The sequence below is a fragment of the Pieris rapae genome, chromosome 12 (assembly GCF_905147795.1).
Source record: "Pieris rapae chromosome 12, ilPieRapa1.1, whole genome shotgun sequence".
NCBI classification, from domain to species: Eukaryota; Metazoa; Arthropoda; class Insecta; order Lepidoptera; family Pieridae; genus Pieris; species Pieris rapae.
In genome coordinates this window covers 2668253-2684536 of record NC_059520.1, presented here as the reverse complement: position 1 = coordinate 2684536, position 16284 = coordinate 2668253, and the positions used below count along the sequence as shown (strand labels likewise).

Genomic DNA, 16284 nt, shown 5'->3' with positions numbered 1-16284 from the left:
AAACAAATACTAGATGGCCATGGTTAGGATTTCATAGTGAAGACTTTCTCAAGTTAAACCGATTCTTACAAATACTTCAGAACTACTACTTAAGTTGTAGGTCAATTAAAATTATTATTATTGCTTTAACGCTTAACCTATTTAAAAATAAAATAAGGGGAAACTTATCAGAAATTGATAAATACGCGGATATGTTAATTGCTTCATCAATTAGACAAAAACTGTTCGTTAGCGATAAAGGACTTCCTTTGAAAACGCAATACGTGTGCAGCGAGCGTGGCATCATATCTCTGTAGATAATTACACACGATGAATGGTGTTTTACAAATACTAATTAAATACTCCGTGAAAAACTATTAAAAAATTCTGCCCGTACTGAATTACGTAGATAATCTAAGATGTTTAATAAAAAGACACGTAAAAATTCAAAGAAAAAACTGCTTGCTACTCTTGTCAAAGATTATGGCGCTCTATCATCTGTTGATTTTTTTTTATAAACGACGAATTGTATGTTTCAAGTTATAGCAAGACATATGTAGTCTATACGTTATTGGTACATTTAAATGGTACACCCGTAGAACGTCAGGTAAGTAAGAAAATGCATCCTACAAATACCTAAATAATCCTACAAAAAATGACTTGATGAATGGTATCGGCATGATATCGCTTCAACAAAATAACTAGAACCTGCTTGGATATTATTGAAAAAACAACATTAACAAAATATGGCAGTGACGAATTTTCACACGTTTCCGTACTTAATATGTTAATTGAGCAAATAATTGTAACCAAAAAATTGTCTATGGCAAGTTAAGAAATCTTAATTATAATAATTTTGTAGAGAAACCTTGAAGTGCCCTTATCAAAAACGAAATGTATTCAATAAAAGTATTGATTTCAACAACATTTATAAATCCTATACGGATTAAATGTCGCAAGTATTTTTATATACAAGCGTCTATTCGGCAGTGCATATTGCGCAATTCCTTAACTAAACTTATACTAAGACACTTTCGCAATCTTTGACATTTGACAGATGTACCAAACGTCACGTTTAAGTTGAATGTAACTGTAGCACTATCATAATCATTTTAAGTTTCGGACGTACGAGATGAACTGCAAAATTATTAATACAAATATTTTTTTAAATATTTTATTACACCTCGAAAAACTGGAAATCGTTACTTATACGTTATATACTTGGCGATGAGTTTCTTGCCAGTTCTCCTTGTCCCTTGACTTGAGAACAGAAAATTTAGAACTAAATTTAAAGTTAGAACAGTAAATGGTAATTTAGAATCAATAGAACATTTTTTCTTTTCACGTTCATAAGTGTACCTCATATATATATTATATGAGGGAAGTTATTTTGAGATTGAGGTACAAAGTAGTTGTAAAATGGCAACCGAAAGGATCGCGAAAGTGTCTGCGTTTAAAATTTATTCTTAAATGACATAAAATTGGGCGTAACAACAACATAATTATATTAAAAATAGTCATTATAAAGACACACAACTTTGGGTATAAAAAAATTGAGTATAAAACACTCGAACACATAAAATTTGTACTACGTCAAACTTAAGTAAAATCTACGTCAAATATTTTTGTACTTTCTTGTTATTCAGTCTTCTAAAATACAAATAATATTTTAACGTTATGAGGTAGTTGTTTTCAATTAAAAGTACTCTAAACACTACGTACCATAGACATAGAGACGTGAGTGAGATGGAGATATTGAAAGAGAGAGATATATGTAGATGTATCTGTTAAGACCATACCATGTAACTGTAGTCTTAGAGGCATTAATATAAAAATATAAGCCGATGTGTATTCGTATTATAATAGTCGATAATAAAATACTAATTAGTCTTCGATTTGTATATCTCTCACCACTTGAGTAAAAAAGAGAAGAAAGATTTCCATAGTTTTGCGTTAATTGAGGCAAGCCGAGTTCCTTAAGTTACACGAAAAGCCTTTTCTATGTAAACAATAATTGAATGATTTTGAATTCAATTTGTCAATGTTGTTAGTTTCAAGCTATGCTAAATACGATCTGTGAATGATTCAACGTCTCTTTCTTTACTCAAGAATTAAAAAGAGATGGCGTGCTTGCGCGAATAATTAAGAACCTTTGGCCAATTTTAAGTTTCGAAGATCATTTTATTTTGTCATTCATATTTGACAGCTCTATGTCTATGGTCTATGGTACCAATACAACGAGTCAGTGGGAAATTTTATAACCGACTTCTTTGGTCAAATACTTCGTAAAGATTAAGTTAAAACGTTTGAACTGTAAATAACGAAGATGTCTTAGCTTTACTGAAGCCGGTTAAGTATCGTGTTATTGGTTGTCCTCTTGGCTGCCTTGGGAACTGCTCGATTGCTTTGTTTCATCTTTCTTCTCAATCTAGAATATATATTATGATCAAACAATATAAGCATTAACATTTACATTTCTATACAACAAAGGGCTAACGGGCTCACCTGATGTTAAGTGATACGCCGCCCATAGGCACTCAATACCAGAGGGCTTGCAAGTGCGTTGCCGGACTATTAAGAATTGGTACCTACGCTCTTTTCTTACATTTTAGATGGGATACAGGCAAAAGGATAAAGTTGATTGTTTCAAGTAAATTAGCAAACTCTAAATGTTGCTTCATAAATACATATTTCAGTAACACATGTAAGTTTCAATATGATTTTGTCCCATTCGGTGTCGAGACCCTTGGTCCGTGGGGTCCTAGCGCATTAAAGCTGTTTAGGGAATTATCAAAAAGGTTAGTCGACATCACAGGAGAACGAAGAGCTGGCAGCTACCTCGCACAAAGAATTAGTCTAGCTATTCAAAGAGGGAACGCTGCTAGTATCTTCGGAACCTTGCCTAAAGGGACTCCTTTTAATAATATTTTTTAATAATTAAATTTTAAGGTTAGTTATTAGATATATTTTTAGTTTGTAATTGTATATTAATATAGTTTCATTTATCATAGACGTTTTAGTAAAAAAAAAATATTTTGTAAGGTAAAGTATTATTTCTCCTTACCTTGATAGGACAGTCGGCAATAAGATGTCCGTCGCTCTTGCAGTTGTGACATCTCTTCGGTTGTGGCCCCAAACTGCATTTCGCTGCAATGTGGTTGGCGAACTCACCACAGTTGTAGCAACTGAAAGATAACAATACGAATAGTATTTACACTATTTCCTCAGCAAGAGTTTGCGTGTATTACAAGAAAACTCCAACTCTCTCAGCGCTCCGTTTTCCCGCTTTTATTGAGCTGTCAAAAGTCACCACAGAGTGTAGTAGTGTAGTGTTGCACAGAATGCCACAACTTTAACAAACCCTTAATTCTCCTGTCTATTTAATTGTGCATTAACTAATTAAGAAATTATAGATACAATTTTGCTGCGAAACTTAATTAAATGTTAACTAAACTTTAAGTTACCACCAACATTATCAACAGGAATATACTAAATAGCAATTGCTGATATTCAATTGATATCTACAATTAATTTATATAATAGTATATATGGGAATCAGGTAACATAATTTCCAGTACATAATAAAAACAACATCTTTGGCCTGTCTGACTTCAAAGGCAATATACATGTTAAAACGTATAAAATTTAATAATTCTGTGACAATTTGATGTTGATATTTTCCACCTCAGCAACGTTGATCTCAGAAAATATTTAAAGAGCAAAGACTTTGACTTTGTTTAGCAGTAACAATCTATTTATGTTTAATGGTAAAGTTCAATATTATTTTATTTTTGTCTTTTAGTTCTTCAGCATTCTGTTTCATATATTGTTTATCTTAGTAATCAATAAGATTAGTAACAAATCAATAAATTTGACAGTGTTATTTTATGGTATAAATGTCTATCTGCCTAAGGAAGATGCATCATCTCATTTAATTTAACGTTTAACGATTAATTTTTGAAAGGTGTGATGAGGAGCACGCTGCTTCATATATTATAAAACTTGACGATTTTCGAGAGTCCATTCTACCCCTTTAAAAACTGACAATTTAGAAGAATAATTTTTTTCTCTTAATCAAGTGCCGAACTAATAATAGCTCCAATTATTATTCCAATTATACGAATTTTATTAAAATTACAAGTGATCTTTTTTTTAAATGATTAAAAAGTCTTTCACACACTAGTTCTAATATCTAACCCAATCGTCAATACTTCATTGGATCTGGCAGCTGACATGGAATAGACTACCCGATTCCTTAAATATGTTTACGCGTGTGAAGTCACGGGAAAAATTTATATAAACACGAAGAAACTATGATTCGTAGGTTGAGGCGTGGATTGATTACAATGCATATTCGTGACAATTCGTGATGTCACATTCATTCGATTAAATTTCATCATTATCTCAATAAACGGTTCATATTATTGTGTAATGTTAAATATTAATTTCATAGTTAAATGATAATGTTAAATATTAACTATGAAGTTAATATTTAACTCTATCCGCTTGGTTTGACATCCGCATATTTTTTAACATTATATTTTAAATTAAAATTGCTGATAAAAGTGAAACAAATATGATAAAATATTAAACTATGAATTACCGCAACTTCCTGAAGCGTTTTTTGGACAACGGACGTCTGTGTGACCCCTGACAGTCCACCGATGATGGCCCAGAGACCCGAGTAGCCTCCAGACCTTTATCGGACTCTTTGCACTCGAATTCCACCTCCTCTTCATCACCAAGTGATCTGAAGCCTGGCATTTTGATGACGCTCTGTAAAGGCGGGATTTATTCATTTAATACGTATAATGGAAAAAGAAAAGATAAAATTTTCTTCATGACAAAATTGAAAGCGATTTCAACTATTCCCGCTGCTTTGATTACTCGATCTATAATCTAAAATGCAAATTTGGATTGATAAATAAAGATATTTTAGAAAAACTATCGTTTGATCGGTTATTGACACACAGTGAACATTTTACTTATATTTCTTACCCTACGGTATTATGTAAACAGTTTTTTTCAATCTCAATATTAGTAGATTAATCGAAAATATTTTTCTTATTTTTTTTTAACTTTTACAAATTCCTATCTAATTGTCTGTTTGTGTCTAAGTGCTTTTAATAAGTTATTAAAATATTATTTCAAAAACAGTACTTGATATTGCATGTGTTAGTGTTATCTATTTCGTTCTTGTCTATAAATGTGTGTGAATGTGAAAAAGATATAGTATAAAGTACTGTATCCTAAAAGAACTTTGGCAAAGTTAGGCAGCGCCTCTGGTGGCAAAAATTTGAAAGTATTCCTACATTTAGAACTTTGTCAAACTGATTGTAGAATTGCTCAATGACGAAATTAATGAATGAAATAGAGGCGTATTTATCGGCGTTTTCTGGTTATCGCACCCCTCCACCGGAACAAGTATGGAGCAAGCGTGTCAAAATATTGGACTTTATCGGAACTCAATAATGTAGTCATGACCTATTTTATGACTAGCCGATGCGTAAGATTCCGTTCACAAGTTCTACGAACTATTTTTGTATTTTTTCTTTACTTTTTGATTATATTGATGAGTAATACGACATTTAAATTCAGTCTTTGGTGTTTTATAGATTAAGTGTAAATTCCTAGCTAAATTTTTTATTATGTTAATAAATTTAAACACAGGCATTCTGTAAAAGATTTGGTTATAAATGTACTAACAAAAAATATTTGTAAAACTTATATACTTGAACTCTATTTGGTGCAGCCGTCCGTGTCACTAATCACGAATATAAATTATTGTTAAAAATATATATAAGTTAAACCCCATTATATATATTTTTAACAATAATTTATATTCATAACTACAAACGTATATGTATATATAAGTCATTTTAAAATAATGCTAATAACAGTAAAACAACAAAAAATACATCAATCGGTTAAATATTTTGTCACTTTTACGCATGTATAAATCAAAGAAACCTTAAGATATTTTATATGTTTTTGATAATCTTATAAGATAGATTTCTATACTGATATCATAAAGAGGGTAGATTTTTATGTTTTTAACGAATACTAAAAAACTATTTGGCGGTTTAAAAAATACTACATTATACATAAGTAACGTAGTTTATAAAATCCGTTTATAACTGTACAGGATATACCATACTGTTAGTAGAAATATATGCTATGCGTACATACAGACCACATTTATATATATATATACTTAACCGCCTGCCTGCAGTCGTTTAATAGCGTAAAAAACATCCGGATTTGATAAGCCGAACAAACAAATAAGCACTATCAGTACAACCGCTAGATACAAGCCTCTTATATTTAAATAAAGTTTAAAGTATGATGAAATACCAACATTCCTATGCATAAAACATAAAATAATTTTTATTCATAATGTATGAATACAAATGTTATATTTATAGTTCATAAGTTACATCCGCTGTACTTTCTCACGAAAGAAAATATATTGTGTAGTTTGAATTTCAGACCACAGATGGCGTTTTAATTATTTTATCTAAGACAAAACACGCTATTATAGTAATTTATTTTATATATACCAATGGTGCTACAATCTTATAGGTCTGAGATTTCTGTATCTGATCCATGATCAAGTCTAGAAGTGGATCAACCTTCTGTGTCTGTGTTTTCCACACAATATTTACACTTACTCCGCACAAGCGAATGTTAAATCGGCAGATAGACATAGGTGCACAGCCGGGTACCAAACCTACGACTTCAGGATTGAGAGTCAATTTAAATTGTTAACCATTTTAATTCAGTTCAAGTAACATTAAAGTCTAAAGATATAGTTCATTAGTATTTCATACAAAAGCAAATGTTTTAAATAAAAAAAAATCGTACAATTATATTTTTGTGAAAGCAATTTCATATAAGAAAAAAGGTGACTTTAATTAATACATTCCTTAAAGACAATAATTGTATAGTGTTTTATGTGTATAAGTTATTGAAAGTATTAATTTCCCAGTATCGTATCCCTAAGAACTAAACACGTCAGAAATAACGCAATTATTATGAATTAAATCAAAAATGGATCGTACCAAAATATTTCTACATACTTAAATATTATAATAACGGTCAATTTAAAATCGACAGCTCGTTAGTTACCTGATGTACAAAGACATCCTGCCCGCCATCGTCAGGGGTAATAAACCCCCAACCCTTAGCAACATTAAACCACTTGCAGCGCCCGCGCCGCGTCGTATCCGTCACACCGCTACCGTTGCCCGCACCTGTAAGATTAAAAAGTACCTGATAACATTATATATATTGTTATTTAAATAGTAGTGTAACAGTATAAACACACGATTTTTGTCTACTGAAATGAGTATAACCTGTTTCCTATGGCCTTGGCGATGAAAAAGAGTGGCGGAGAGTTTATTACCAGTTCTTCTCTTCCGTTCTACGACTATTTGAGAATTGGCAGTAAATGTAAAATTAGAAGCATTATATGTATTATTTTTGACGTTAATAAGTGTACATTGTGTTAACTATATGAATAATTTTCTTGACTTAGGAGGAACAAGGTTCATTGATGTTTCATATAAACTAAGCTTTGCATTATTCTAACTAAAGTGCGCCTTTCTTCTCTTTCTATCAAATTGTGTTTTCAAAGTGATAAAACGAGGCAGTTTACAGTTTTTATATAGGATTTCAAACGCTAAAAAATATCAATACAAGAAGATTTTATGTAGCTTTGTGTAAACCAATAAACCCTATAAATGACGTTTTCGATGGAATTGCTATGGAAATAATTTGGTCATATGGACAATATTCTAAAACATCCCAAATTAAACGAAATGTGGCCAGTAGAAAAAAAATTATCATCTCAAATTAACAAAGTTCAAACAAATTTCCGTTAATTAGCTTTACCCAGTATATAATTACAGTCAAAATCTGTTATAACGACATCAAAGTGACTACTCATATAAGGTCTTAAAAACGATAGTCGTAACAGCCGATGACATTGTTATTAAGTACGTAATACAATAGAATTCAGCCGGGACCTTTGATTTTGGTCAATATAACCGGTATGTTGTTGTTTTTAATTATAATAGGCGGGATATATAAATATGCACAAGTTAAAACAAGGATTTTAAACACAACAACATGCAAAGAATCCTATCTATAATCATCGATCGACACGATCCCAGAAAAATGTGGATAGAAGATATAGAGGCTTTGGCAGGAACTTAATGAAGAATTGAACCATAGAGAAATGCAAGAATATATAGAGAAATTTGGAGGAATCATGAGGGGGGGGAACCCCCTCAATCCCCCAAATCAATAGTACTGAATGGACTTTAAAGAAATAACCTATATATATAATAGATAGAATATATATTTATTATCATTTTATTTATCCGCGAAAAGAAACCTCCTTTTCTAAAACTGTACGCATACGTCGGCGTATACGCAGATATCTACGCATTACTAAATACTTCATTAACAATACAAAATCACAAAAAAAAAATGTTAGATGTATAAAGTCCCTGGAGACGATTGCAGGGAAGTAGAGTAAAAAAAAAAATACTTCATTGTACTAATAAGCCAAGTACATCTTAATCAATATTTATTTACTATAGTCATTCTTTATGTTATAGGAGAAAGCTCTACGCTTAATAAACATAATGTTTTAATTTATTCATAGTATACGAATGTATAGTAATTGCTAACGCAACAAATATCTTAGGAATTTGGGTTAAAATTATACATTGTAGCTTCGGATTTTTTTTCATTTTTCATATTGTATAGTTTATTTAATAACTCAATTACAAATAGATTAGAAATTTACTACAATGATTAAGACTAAATTGGTTTAAATAAATTTTTGGATACAGTAAAACCTGATTATTACTCAATTTCTGTTATTATATTAGTATTAATAATATACATTTGGTGCTAAATATGACACAATGGTAAGCAAGTGTGACTCAAAACGAGACACAATATAAAAATAACAAAACCTATTTGATGAAACAAAAGCCAATCAGAAATGATGTCCCTTATGGCTAAGCTGAGTGTTATTTTAAATTTTGGCAAACGCGGGTACCGCCCGCATTTTAAGACGCTTTTTTGAAGAAAATAGTCGAAATGGTTCTGAAATGGCCCACTGAAGTGCCATTGCGGCCATTTCAGAAACATTTCGACTGAGCTGTCGACTTACCGAACATGACGCGCTGAGTAACACGATAAAAAAATGTAGTCATAATCATCTCTAATGTAGTCACACGAGTAATCCAATAACCGATCAGATTGAGTCACAACTACCATCATTGATCTTCGATATATCTACATCTTCTAACAATTTTTGAGCTTCATTTCGTTGTGTGGTTCACAGGCAGGCGCAGGCGAAAAATACATTACAAATATAATATAGTGACTGAAAATCGAACCTGTTAACCCAGATGATAGAAATCATTTAGACACCTCATGAGATCAACCCAAAACTTAACTGTCTCCGCAAATAACAGTACTACAATATTCAAATAAATACTGTTATATAAAGACGCAGGATCCATATATTTAAATCAAAATAAAAAATAATAACTTAATAATTTGTTTCAACTTAAAGCCCTTTTAATATAAAAAATAAAGTAACTCTTCTATTGAAACTTCACTCGTAAACTTAGCATAATTAGCATACTCATTATCCTTTATAATTAAATAGATCATATCTATTAAAATGCGTCATTAAATTCTTTAAACTATGAATATTAAAATGTAATCGACGCTTTGTCAAGTGGATTTGTCCCTTTTCAAATGCATACGTTTTACCGTTCGGAAATCTATTAGCAATAAATAAGAGCGATGAACAGGACGAAAGGGTGTATACAATTCCCCTTATCAAAGTTCTTAACAAAAAATAACGTGGGAAACTAATGAAAGAATACTCTATAGATATGACCGGTAAGGTCAACGACCTCGGGGGACCGATAATACCAATTCCCATTTTTAATTAAGCGACGGGGTTCATGTCTTTTTCTATGTGTTAACAGGCATATAAAGACTCTGTTTCTATTGTTTTTGTTAAGGAAATCAGTTTATTAAGAACATTATATATAGTGATATTTATTAGGAGTCGTGAAGGTGGAAATCTGTATATATAAATAAATATATGTATAACATTTAGTTGGGATTACAATTTTTTATTAAATTTTATAACACTTATTGCAATCTAACTACAGTTTCGTCTCTAACTGTCAAATGCAGTAGTATAAAGAGACATATGATTTTTATATGCAAATATTATATATTGATTTTTTATGAGTAATAAGAAGGTTTCATTTATATCAGTAATACAAATTAAAATCCTGAATAAATTGTTAAGAATGTATAAAAAATCTTTTAAAGCAGAACTTTTAAGTAAGCTCAGTTAAGGATTTCTCAAATATTCATTTTATTGTTCGGCATAGTGGTTAACCTTTAAGGCATGACTTCGATTTCGGGCTTAAATGTTATACATTTATTTATGAACTTATATGTAAAAAATTTAAGATAAATGCTGCCTAACTGTTTGGTTTAATTACTGTTTTAATCAGTTATCAAAAATCTGAAAACACGTTTGATGATTTTTTTGGGATGACTTCAACGAATGCAATCAATCACATTACTCATAATTTTGATTCGTAAAAATATAGTTAGTCATCAACGTATTTACATTTATTGACCGGAAATTGTCATTTCACACAGTCATATACCAAGAAACGAGATTATTGAATTTGTTAATATATAATAATATCTTTTCTATTCTTCTGTATTTAGCTACTGTATCCAATGATACACACATATCTAAAACAAAATAGTTGCAAGTGTAATTAAGTATTAATAATAAAACTTTAATAAAATATTTCAATCCGAACCGAATCTATATTTATTTATATATATATCTTCTATTTATATATATTCACAAATCACATCGATTTATCAACATTATTAATAAAATATTTCAATCCCAACAGAATCTATATTTATTTATATATATCTTCTATTTATATATATTCACAAATCGATTTATCAAGATTAAATTTGTTATATAGTAATCCTAACTAAATGTATGCGTAACATTACAAAATTCAAGTATATTTTTAGCACTACAAATGGCCATAGAACTATTCTCATAGATTTCGTTTGAGGGGTAATTCGAAGCTTTTACCGCACACGTGGCGTCAGCTGAAGAATGCAAGGTATTTGGGTTGCGTCGGTACTTCATTCATCGCTAATACAGGTTCCACAATCATACAAGTCTTATTTACAAAATTTTAAAAACAGATTCGGTGAGGCATAGTGTATATTTGACTTTTATTTATTTATAGGTGATATTTTAGTGCTTATTGGTGTCTTAGAAATCGATTCGAGAATTATTTTAGTTTGTTTTATATCATATATATAGTTTATTAATGTAATCTGATTTAGCTTTGTGAATTGTCTACGTGCTTTTCTTTAATAATATGTGTTAGCTATAAAATTACTTACAAATAAATAAGATGCTTTAAACGGTATATACTATATATACAAATATTTATGAAGATTTTAGGTCCAAAAATCTTATTGTTTTTAAATAATGACGCTAGTTAGATATTTGTGGGCAGAACGGATAGCAAACATACATACAAATGTGTCTGCTCTATTATCTTTGGAAATGGAGAAAAACCAAACAGTTTACTTAAAACTTATGATTTTCAAATATAATAATCTCAACTATTTTTTATAAAGTGTATCTTGGTAATAAACAAGTTTGATTGCGTTTAATATTTCGTCCGCTGAGCGTAGTTCAATTTAAACAAAACAAAATGAACTTAACTAGAATATTGATTCCTGTAATCAGTAGATAATGTCCGACCTATCGACCTATTTCAAAATATTTTATCAAAATTGTTCTATGACAGTGTACAGATAAATAACATATCATGTACCTGCTTGTTTCATTCGGAAAGTATTTATTAAGAATTTCTTGGTAGAGCCTTTTGAACGGATTCTTATTAGATTTTAGAAGATTTTATAAATATTTTTTTAGGCTTACGAAAGTAATAAACGCAAACCCTTTCAAAATCGACATATTCTAGAAATGAATTCGAGAAAAGTCAAATCATTTATTTCAATTAAGCGTATTGAATATGAGCTTTTAAAAGTCAAAATATATTTTAAAGACTTGCGAGCCTTCTGGTCATGGACAACATCACTTAACAATCCTACGTAAAAAAACACTTAAACCCCAAATCAATAGTAAAGTATAAATAAGATTTCTTGCTTCATAGAACTTTCATATAAATTAAGCAAGCAACAAAATTTTCAATATTAGAGGCTATGTTGAGGGAATGTGAATTCTGGCGGTAGCAGCACCCGCGGCGAGCGCGTTGTTTACTCAGCGTGCTGCGAGTCGACGGCCTCGGCCCGTATACGTGCCAGGGTTGTCACTTCTTGGCCCTTTGTGGCCTCTAAGCGCCTTTTGTGGGCTATATATATATAACCATACCAATTTCTAGAACTTAAGCTGCTAATGGACTGGTGATTTAGTAGTAGTAGACAATATACTAAAACATTTACACCTAAGTTTTGAACTAAAAAAGTACCAACCTTAACGGTTTACTTTTATAGCAGAATAGTCTCTCCATGTTTGTCTAAAAGCATATTCATTTCTAATACTTCGTCGTCACATAACGTAGTCACTTATATCTACAAATGAATGGAGAATATTGTATACTAATTAACATTTAATAATTATTAACCAGTGGCAGCCCTAATCCTATGCACCCTACAATATAAACTCTGGAATCTCAAACTTCATACACATGCTTCACTTTTGATTGCATTCCATTAGCTTTACTATTTGATGATAATTTTTTTGTTTATTCTTTAAATGTTTAACGGTGACATTCCTTACCTCACTATGGCACCAAAAATTCATGAAGTATACAATTTTCTAACCATTCCGTTTAACAATAAAATTGATTTTTTTTATAATACTTTACTGTTCGTAAAGTTTTCATTTGTTTTTTTCTTGTTTTGAATTCAGGTTGAAATTTCTATTATACAAGGTTCGATTTCTCGAATACAAAAATTGTTATACACAAATATTTATGCACCGCCATTGCGTCAATTCAACGCGTTAAGCAGTTAATTAATGGGTTTGTGTCCCGTGAAAAAATACCCGTCTACAGCGGGAATAAACTATAAAATTATACCGTTTTTAAGCATTATACAGGTGATACTTACAGACTTTATAGAAATACTAAAGAAAAATACGAAACATTGAATGAATTTTTTTTTTACTCCGTAGTTAGTTCTTTTTAATAAAGAAAAACGTTAAATAAAAAACTATTTAAACCGGTCATTATGTTTTTTTTATATTATAATAGGGGGGAAAAAAGCCTGCGGGACGCCCATAAAGGCAGTTATCGCAGCCCAAAGACAGCCATTTTTAGTGGGTGCGTTGCCGGCCTTTAAGTAGGGAGTATTCCATAAATCCTAAAAGGGCCTAAATCAAACACATTTCTGTATCATTCCTAAATCAGCGTTTCAAGCAAACCAATGACCAATACAAAAGAACCCAAGACTTTCTATACCGTTTAAATTAAATCTCATAGGAAAAACATTGTTTATTATAAAGTACACCTCTTAAACAAATTCCCATACAAACAACAAATACAAGGAAGTCGTGATGTTCCCAATTTATTGCTAGTTCCTAGTGATTATCTAAACTATTTTGAAAGGAGAGTTAATTTAAGCCCGACTTATTTTAAAACCAGGAAGGGGAGTCAGCGTTTCAAGTATTTATCCTCTGCCCAACATATCTTTAAATTGGCTTTATTATCGACAGTCTTTTGTTTCTCAATTTTGACAATCACGTTGACGTTTCCGTACACGACAGCGAATATTCTTAATTCAAACATGTATGAAACCCAGATTGTCTATGTGCATTAAGACTTGGTCGTTTGATATCGCGAGGAAGTTGTCGGCTTTTGACACGGAAGGCTGATCACTATGAATAAAATAAAGAAGCCTCAACTGAACTTATGAGGGAATATTATTAATTTATGCAGAAATCTTATTTATCTAACAAACGAGTAGAAGGCTAGCCTAAAGATATCGCCGTCCATGGATTGTGATAGCAGCAACGTCGCAAGTGTGTTACCGGCCTTTGTTTTTCCGTTATCTATAACTTCGCCTGGTATTAAGTGATGGGAGCTCACATTGCCAGACGGCTCGCAAATGCGTCGCCGGCCTTTTTGCCGTTTTTTCGTTATATAATTGCAATATCTGTAGTATACCCTGGAGTTTGGCCGTTTCAATATTGCGTGTTGTTATAGATCTATATATTCAATAGTATTTTTAATTAGAATTACTGAGAATTCAAAACATCAGCTTCATTATCATCAGCTTATAGTATATATAAAACATAGTATAAACACATATAAATGTGTGTTAGAAACCTTAACCTAATAATGCTAGAGTCAGATCAGTAACTACGCACTATTTATTGACGTCGTAGATTAAAACTGGTATTGTGACGTTAGTATTTCTTCATCCGAAACTGCGTCTCAAAAACAAACGAAATCTTGTGTGATTGCATTTGTTTTAACTTTATGAATGAATAAAAAATTATACCCAATGAAGAGTTAAAATTTCGTTTATTATAGACGACATTAAATATATATTTTGGTGTGAAATGGTTGTAAAATATGTCTGTAATATTCGTTGCATCGCATTATCACTCAGGTATGGAATTTAAACGTGAATTATCAAATAGCGCATTCGGGATCTTTCCCTAGGAGTGAAAGAGATAGTTAAACGTAGCACCATTCTGATTTAATTGACTGGTTACCAACTCGAACCCTGCCGTAGGGACGTAGCGTTACTTAACACCGACTTTCTAAAAATTCCAAATAGTTCTTCGACAACTCTCTATGAATAACAATTCCTTTTCGGTATATCCTGTATTTATTTAAATATCTGGCTCGTTACTGGCTTCATTTAAATTCAATGTAGTGACGATGCAATAGGGGACTTCCAAGACTGGTAAACAATAAAATTGTAAGCGATCCTCGCGCAGAATGTCGATACAACTCACCAAATCCATTGGAATGTTAGCGACAAAAACACGTAGTAAAAGTGGTGGGGACGAAGATTATAGTCCTTCGAAATGCAGTCGACCTATAACGCACACCATGCTTCTTCGACTCACACAAATTTGGAGAATGGTCACACACAAATTCTATTTTGAACCTAGTAAACTAGATAAGAAAGTTCATTTTTCGTTCTACCTACTGCCATAAATGCATACATGCCGCACGACCGCGAGTAACTTGAACGGGACCGAAAAGCTGGTACGAACATAGTAAACAATTCATTCCACGCAAACCTCGTTTAATATACTACTTCCTCGTGGTAATGATAATATTTTTATGAATGGATGTTATTCTAATTGATTTTTTTCTGTATAATTCACTTCTAAAACATTGAAATCGTAATACATTTTGTACGTTTAGTCACTGTCCTAGTCAGCAAAGACTTAATTACAAAATAATTATAATTAGATAAACGAACAAATTAATGTGAAACTATGTAATGGTACGCATATGTGCGACATAAATGATCGAGACTATTAACCTCAATTCAAATAATATAGTGTAGTAAACATATTCTCGTGACGTTACACAGATAATATTCCTAATCGTCAGTGTCAAGTTTTAAAATTAGAATATAGAAATAAACAAAACACTTACTCGAAGACGGAACTGCATTTCCGCCTGTGCTTCCGCTCATGTTAACAGAAATAAAATCAGCATGCACCACAGATATCACCTCCTATCACAATCCATGTCTAGCCACTATATTCACAGTTCATTAGATTTCGGCAATTTTATAAACAAGTTATGTATTCGTAAAGTGCATGCGATGGAGCGCGCGCGCGCGGTGCGGCTAGCGGCGAAGCGTACGCAACTACACTGCACCAACGTGTGTTCAACCGCGCAGGGCCCTTCCCGGATATAGACGGCAAGTAGTTTTAAAACAGAGAAGTTAACGGAACGAGTACACTGCCCGAAGGCGCCGGCTGCTTTACCCCAACGAAATGTGTCACTTGTAGGCGCGAGGTGAGCTTCCGAGCTTTCGTAATACGGAATTCCATAACCGAAACGCTGAAGCTTTTTGCTGCATTGTTGGAATATTTAAACAGAGATTGGGTAACCGGTCATATTGCTTAAGTAATGGAATATTATCAGCCAACAATGGATATTTAAATATACAATTAAATAACAATGAAATGCCCACTTAACATTATTT

The 16284-nt window shown here is 31.7% G+C and overlaps 1 protein-coding gene across 1 annotated transcript; it reads right to left on the bottom strand.

Annotated features, from left to right (window-relative positions):
* Positions 1–646: 646 nt before the first annotated feature.
* Positions 647–16060, bottom strand: LOC110994670 (protein lin-28 homolog). Its single transcript, XM_022261464.2, has 5 exons — positions 15726–16060; positions 7108–7232; positions 4583–4755; positions 3044–3164; positions 647–2407 (listed from the first exon to the last, which is right to left on the bottom strand). The coding sequence occupies exons 1-5, from the start codon at positions 15763–15765 to the stop codon at positions 2342–2344; spliced, it is 525 nt and encodes a 174-aa protein (XP_022117156.2). The 5' UTR covers positions 15766–16060; the 3' UTR covers positions 647–2341.
* Between the last annotated feature and the right edge of the window lie 224 nt (positions 16061–16284).

What these genes read in the sequence shown, in the direction of transcription:
- LOC110994670 (XM_022261464.2), bottom strand. Translation starts at nt 15,765, where the DNA reads ATGAGCGGAAGCACAGGCGGAAATGCAGTTCCGTCTTCGA. An exon ending in AAATGCAGTTCCGTCTTCGA is followed by an intron (nt 7,233 to 15,725) that starts GTAAGTGTTTTG and finishes TTAATCTTACAG; the next exon opens with GTGCGGGCAACGGTAGCGGT. An exon ending in AGGATGTCTTTGTACATCAG is followed by an intron (nt 4,756 to 7,107) that starts GTAACTAACGAG and finishes CCGCCTTTACAG; the next exon opens with AGCGTCATCAAAATGCCAGG.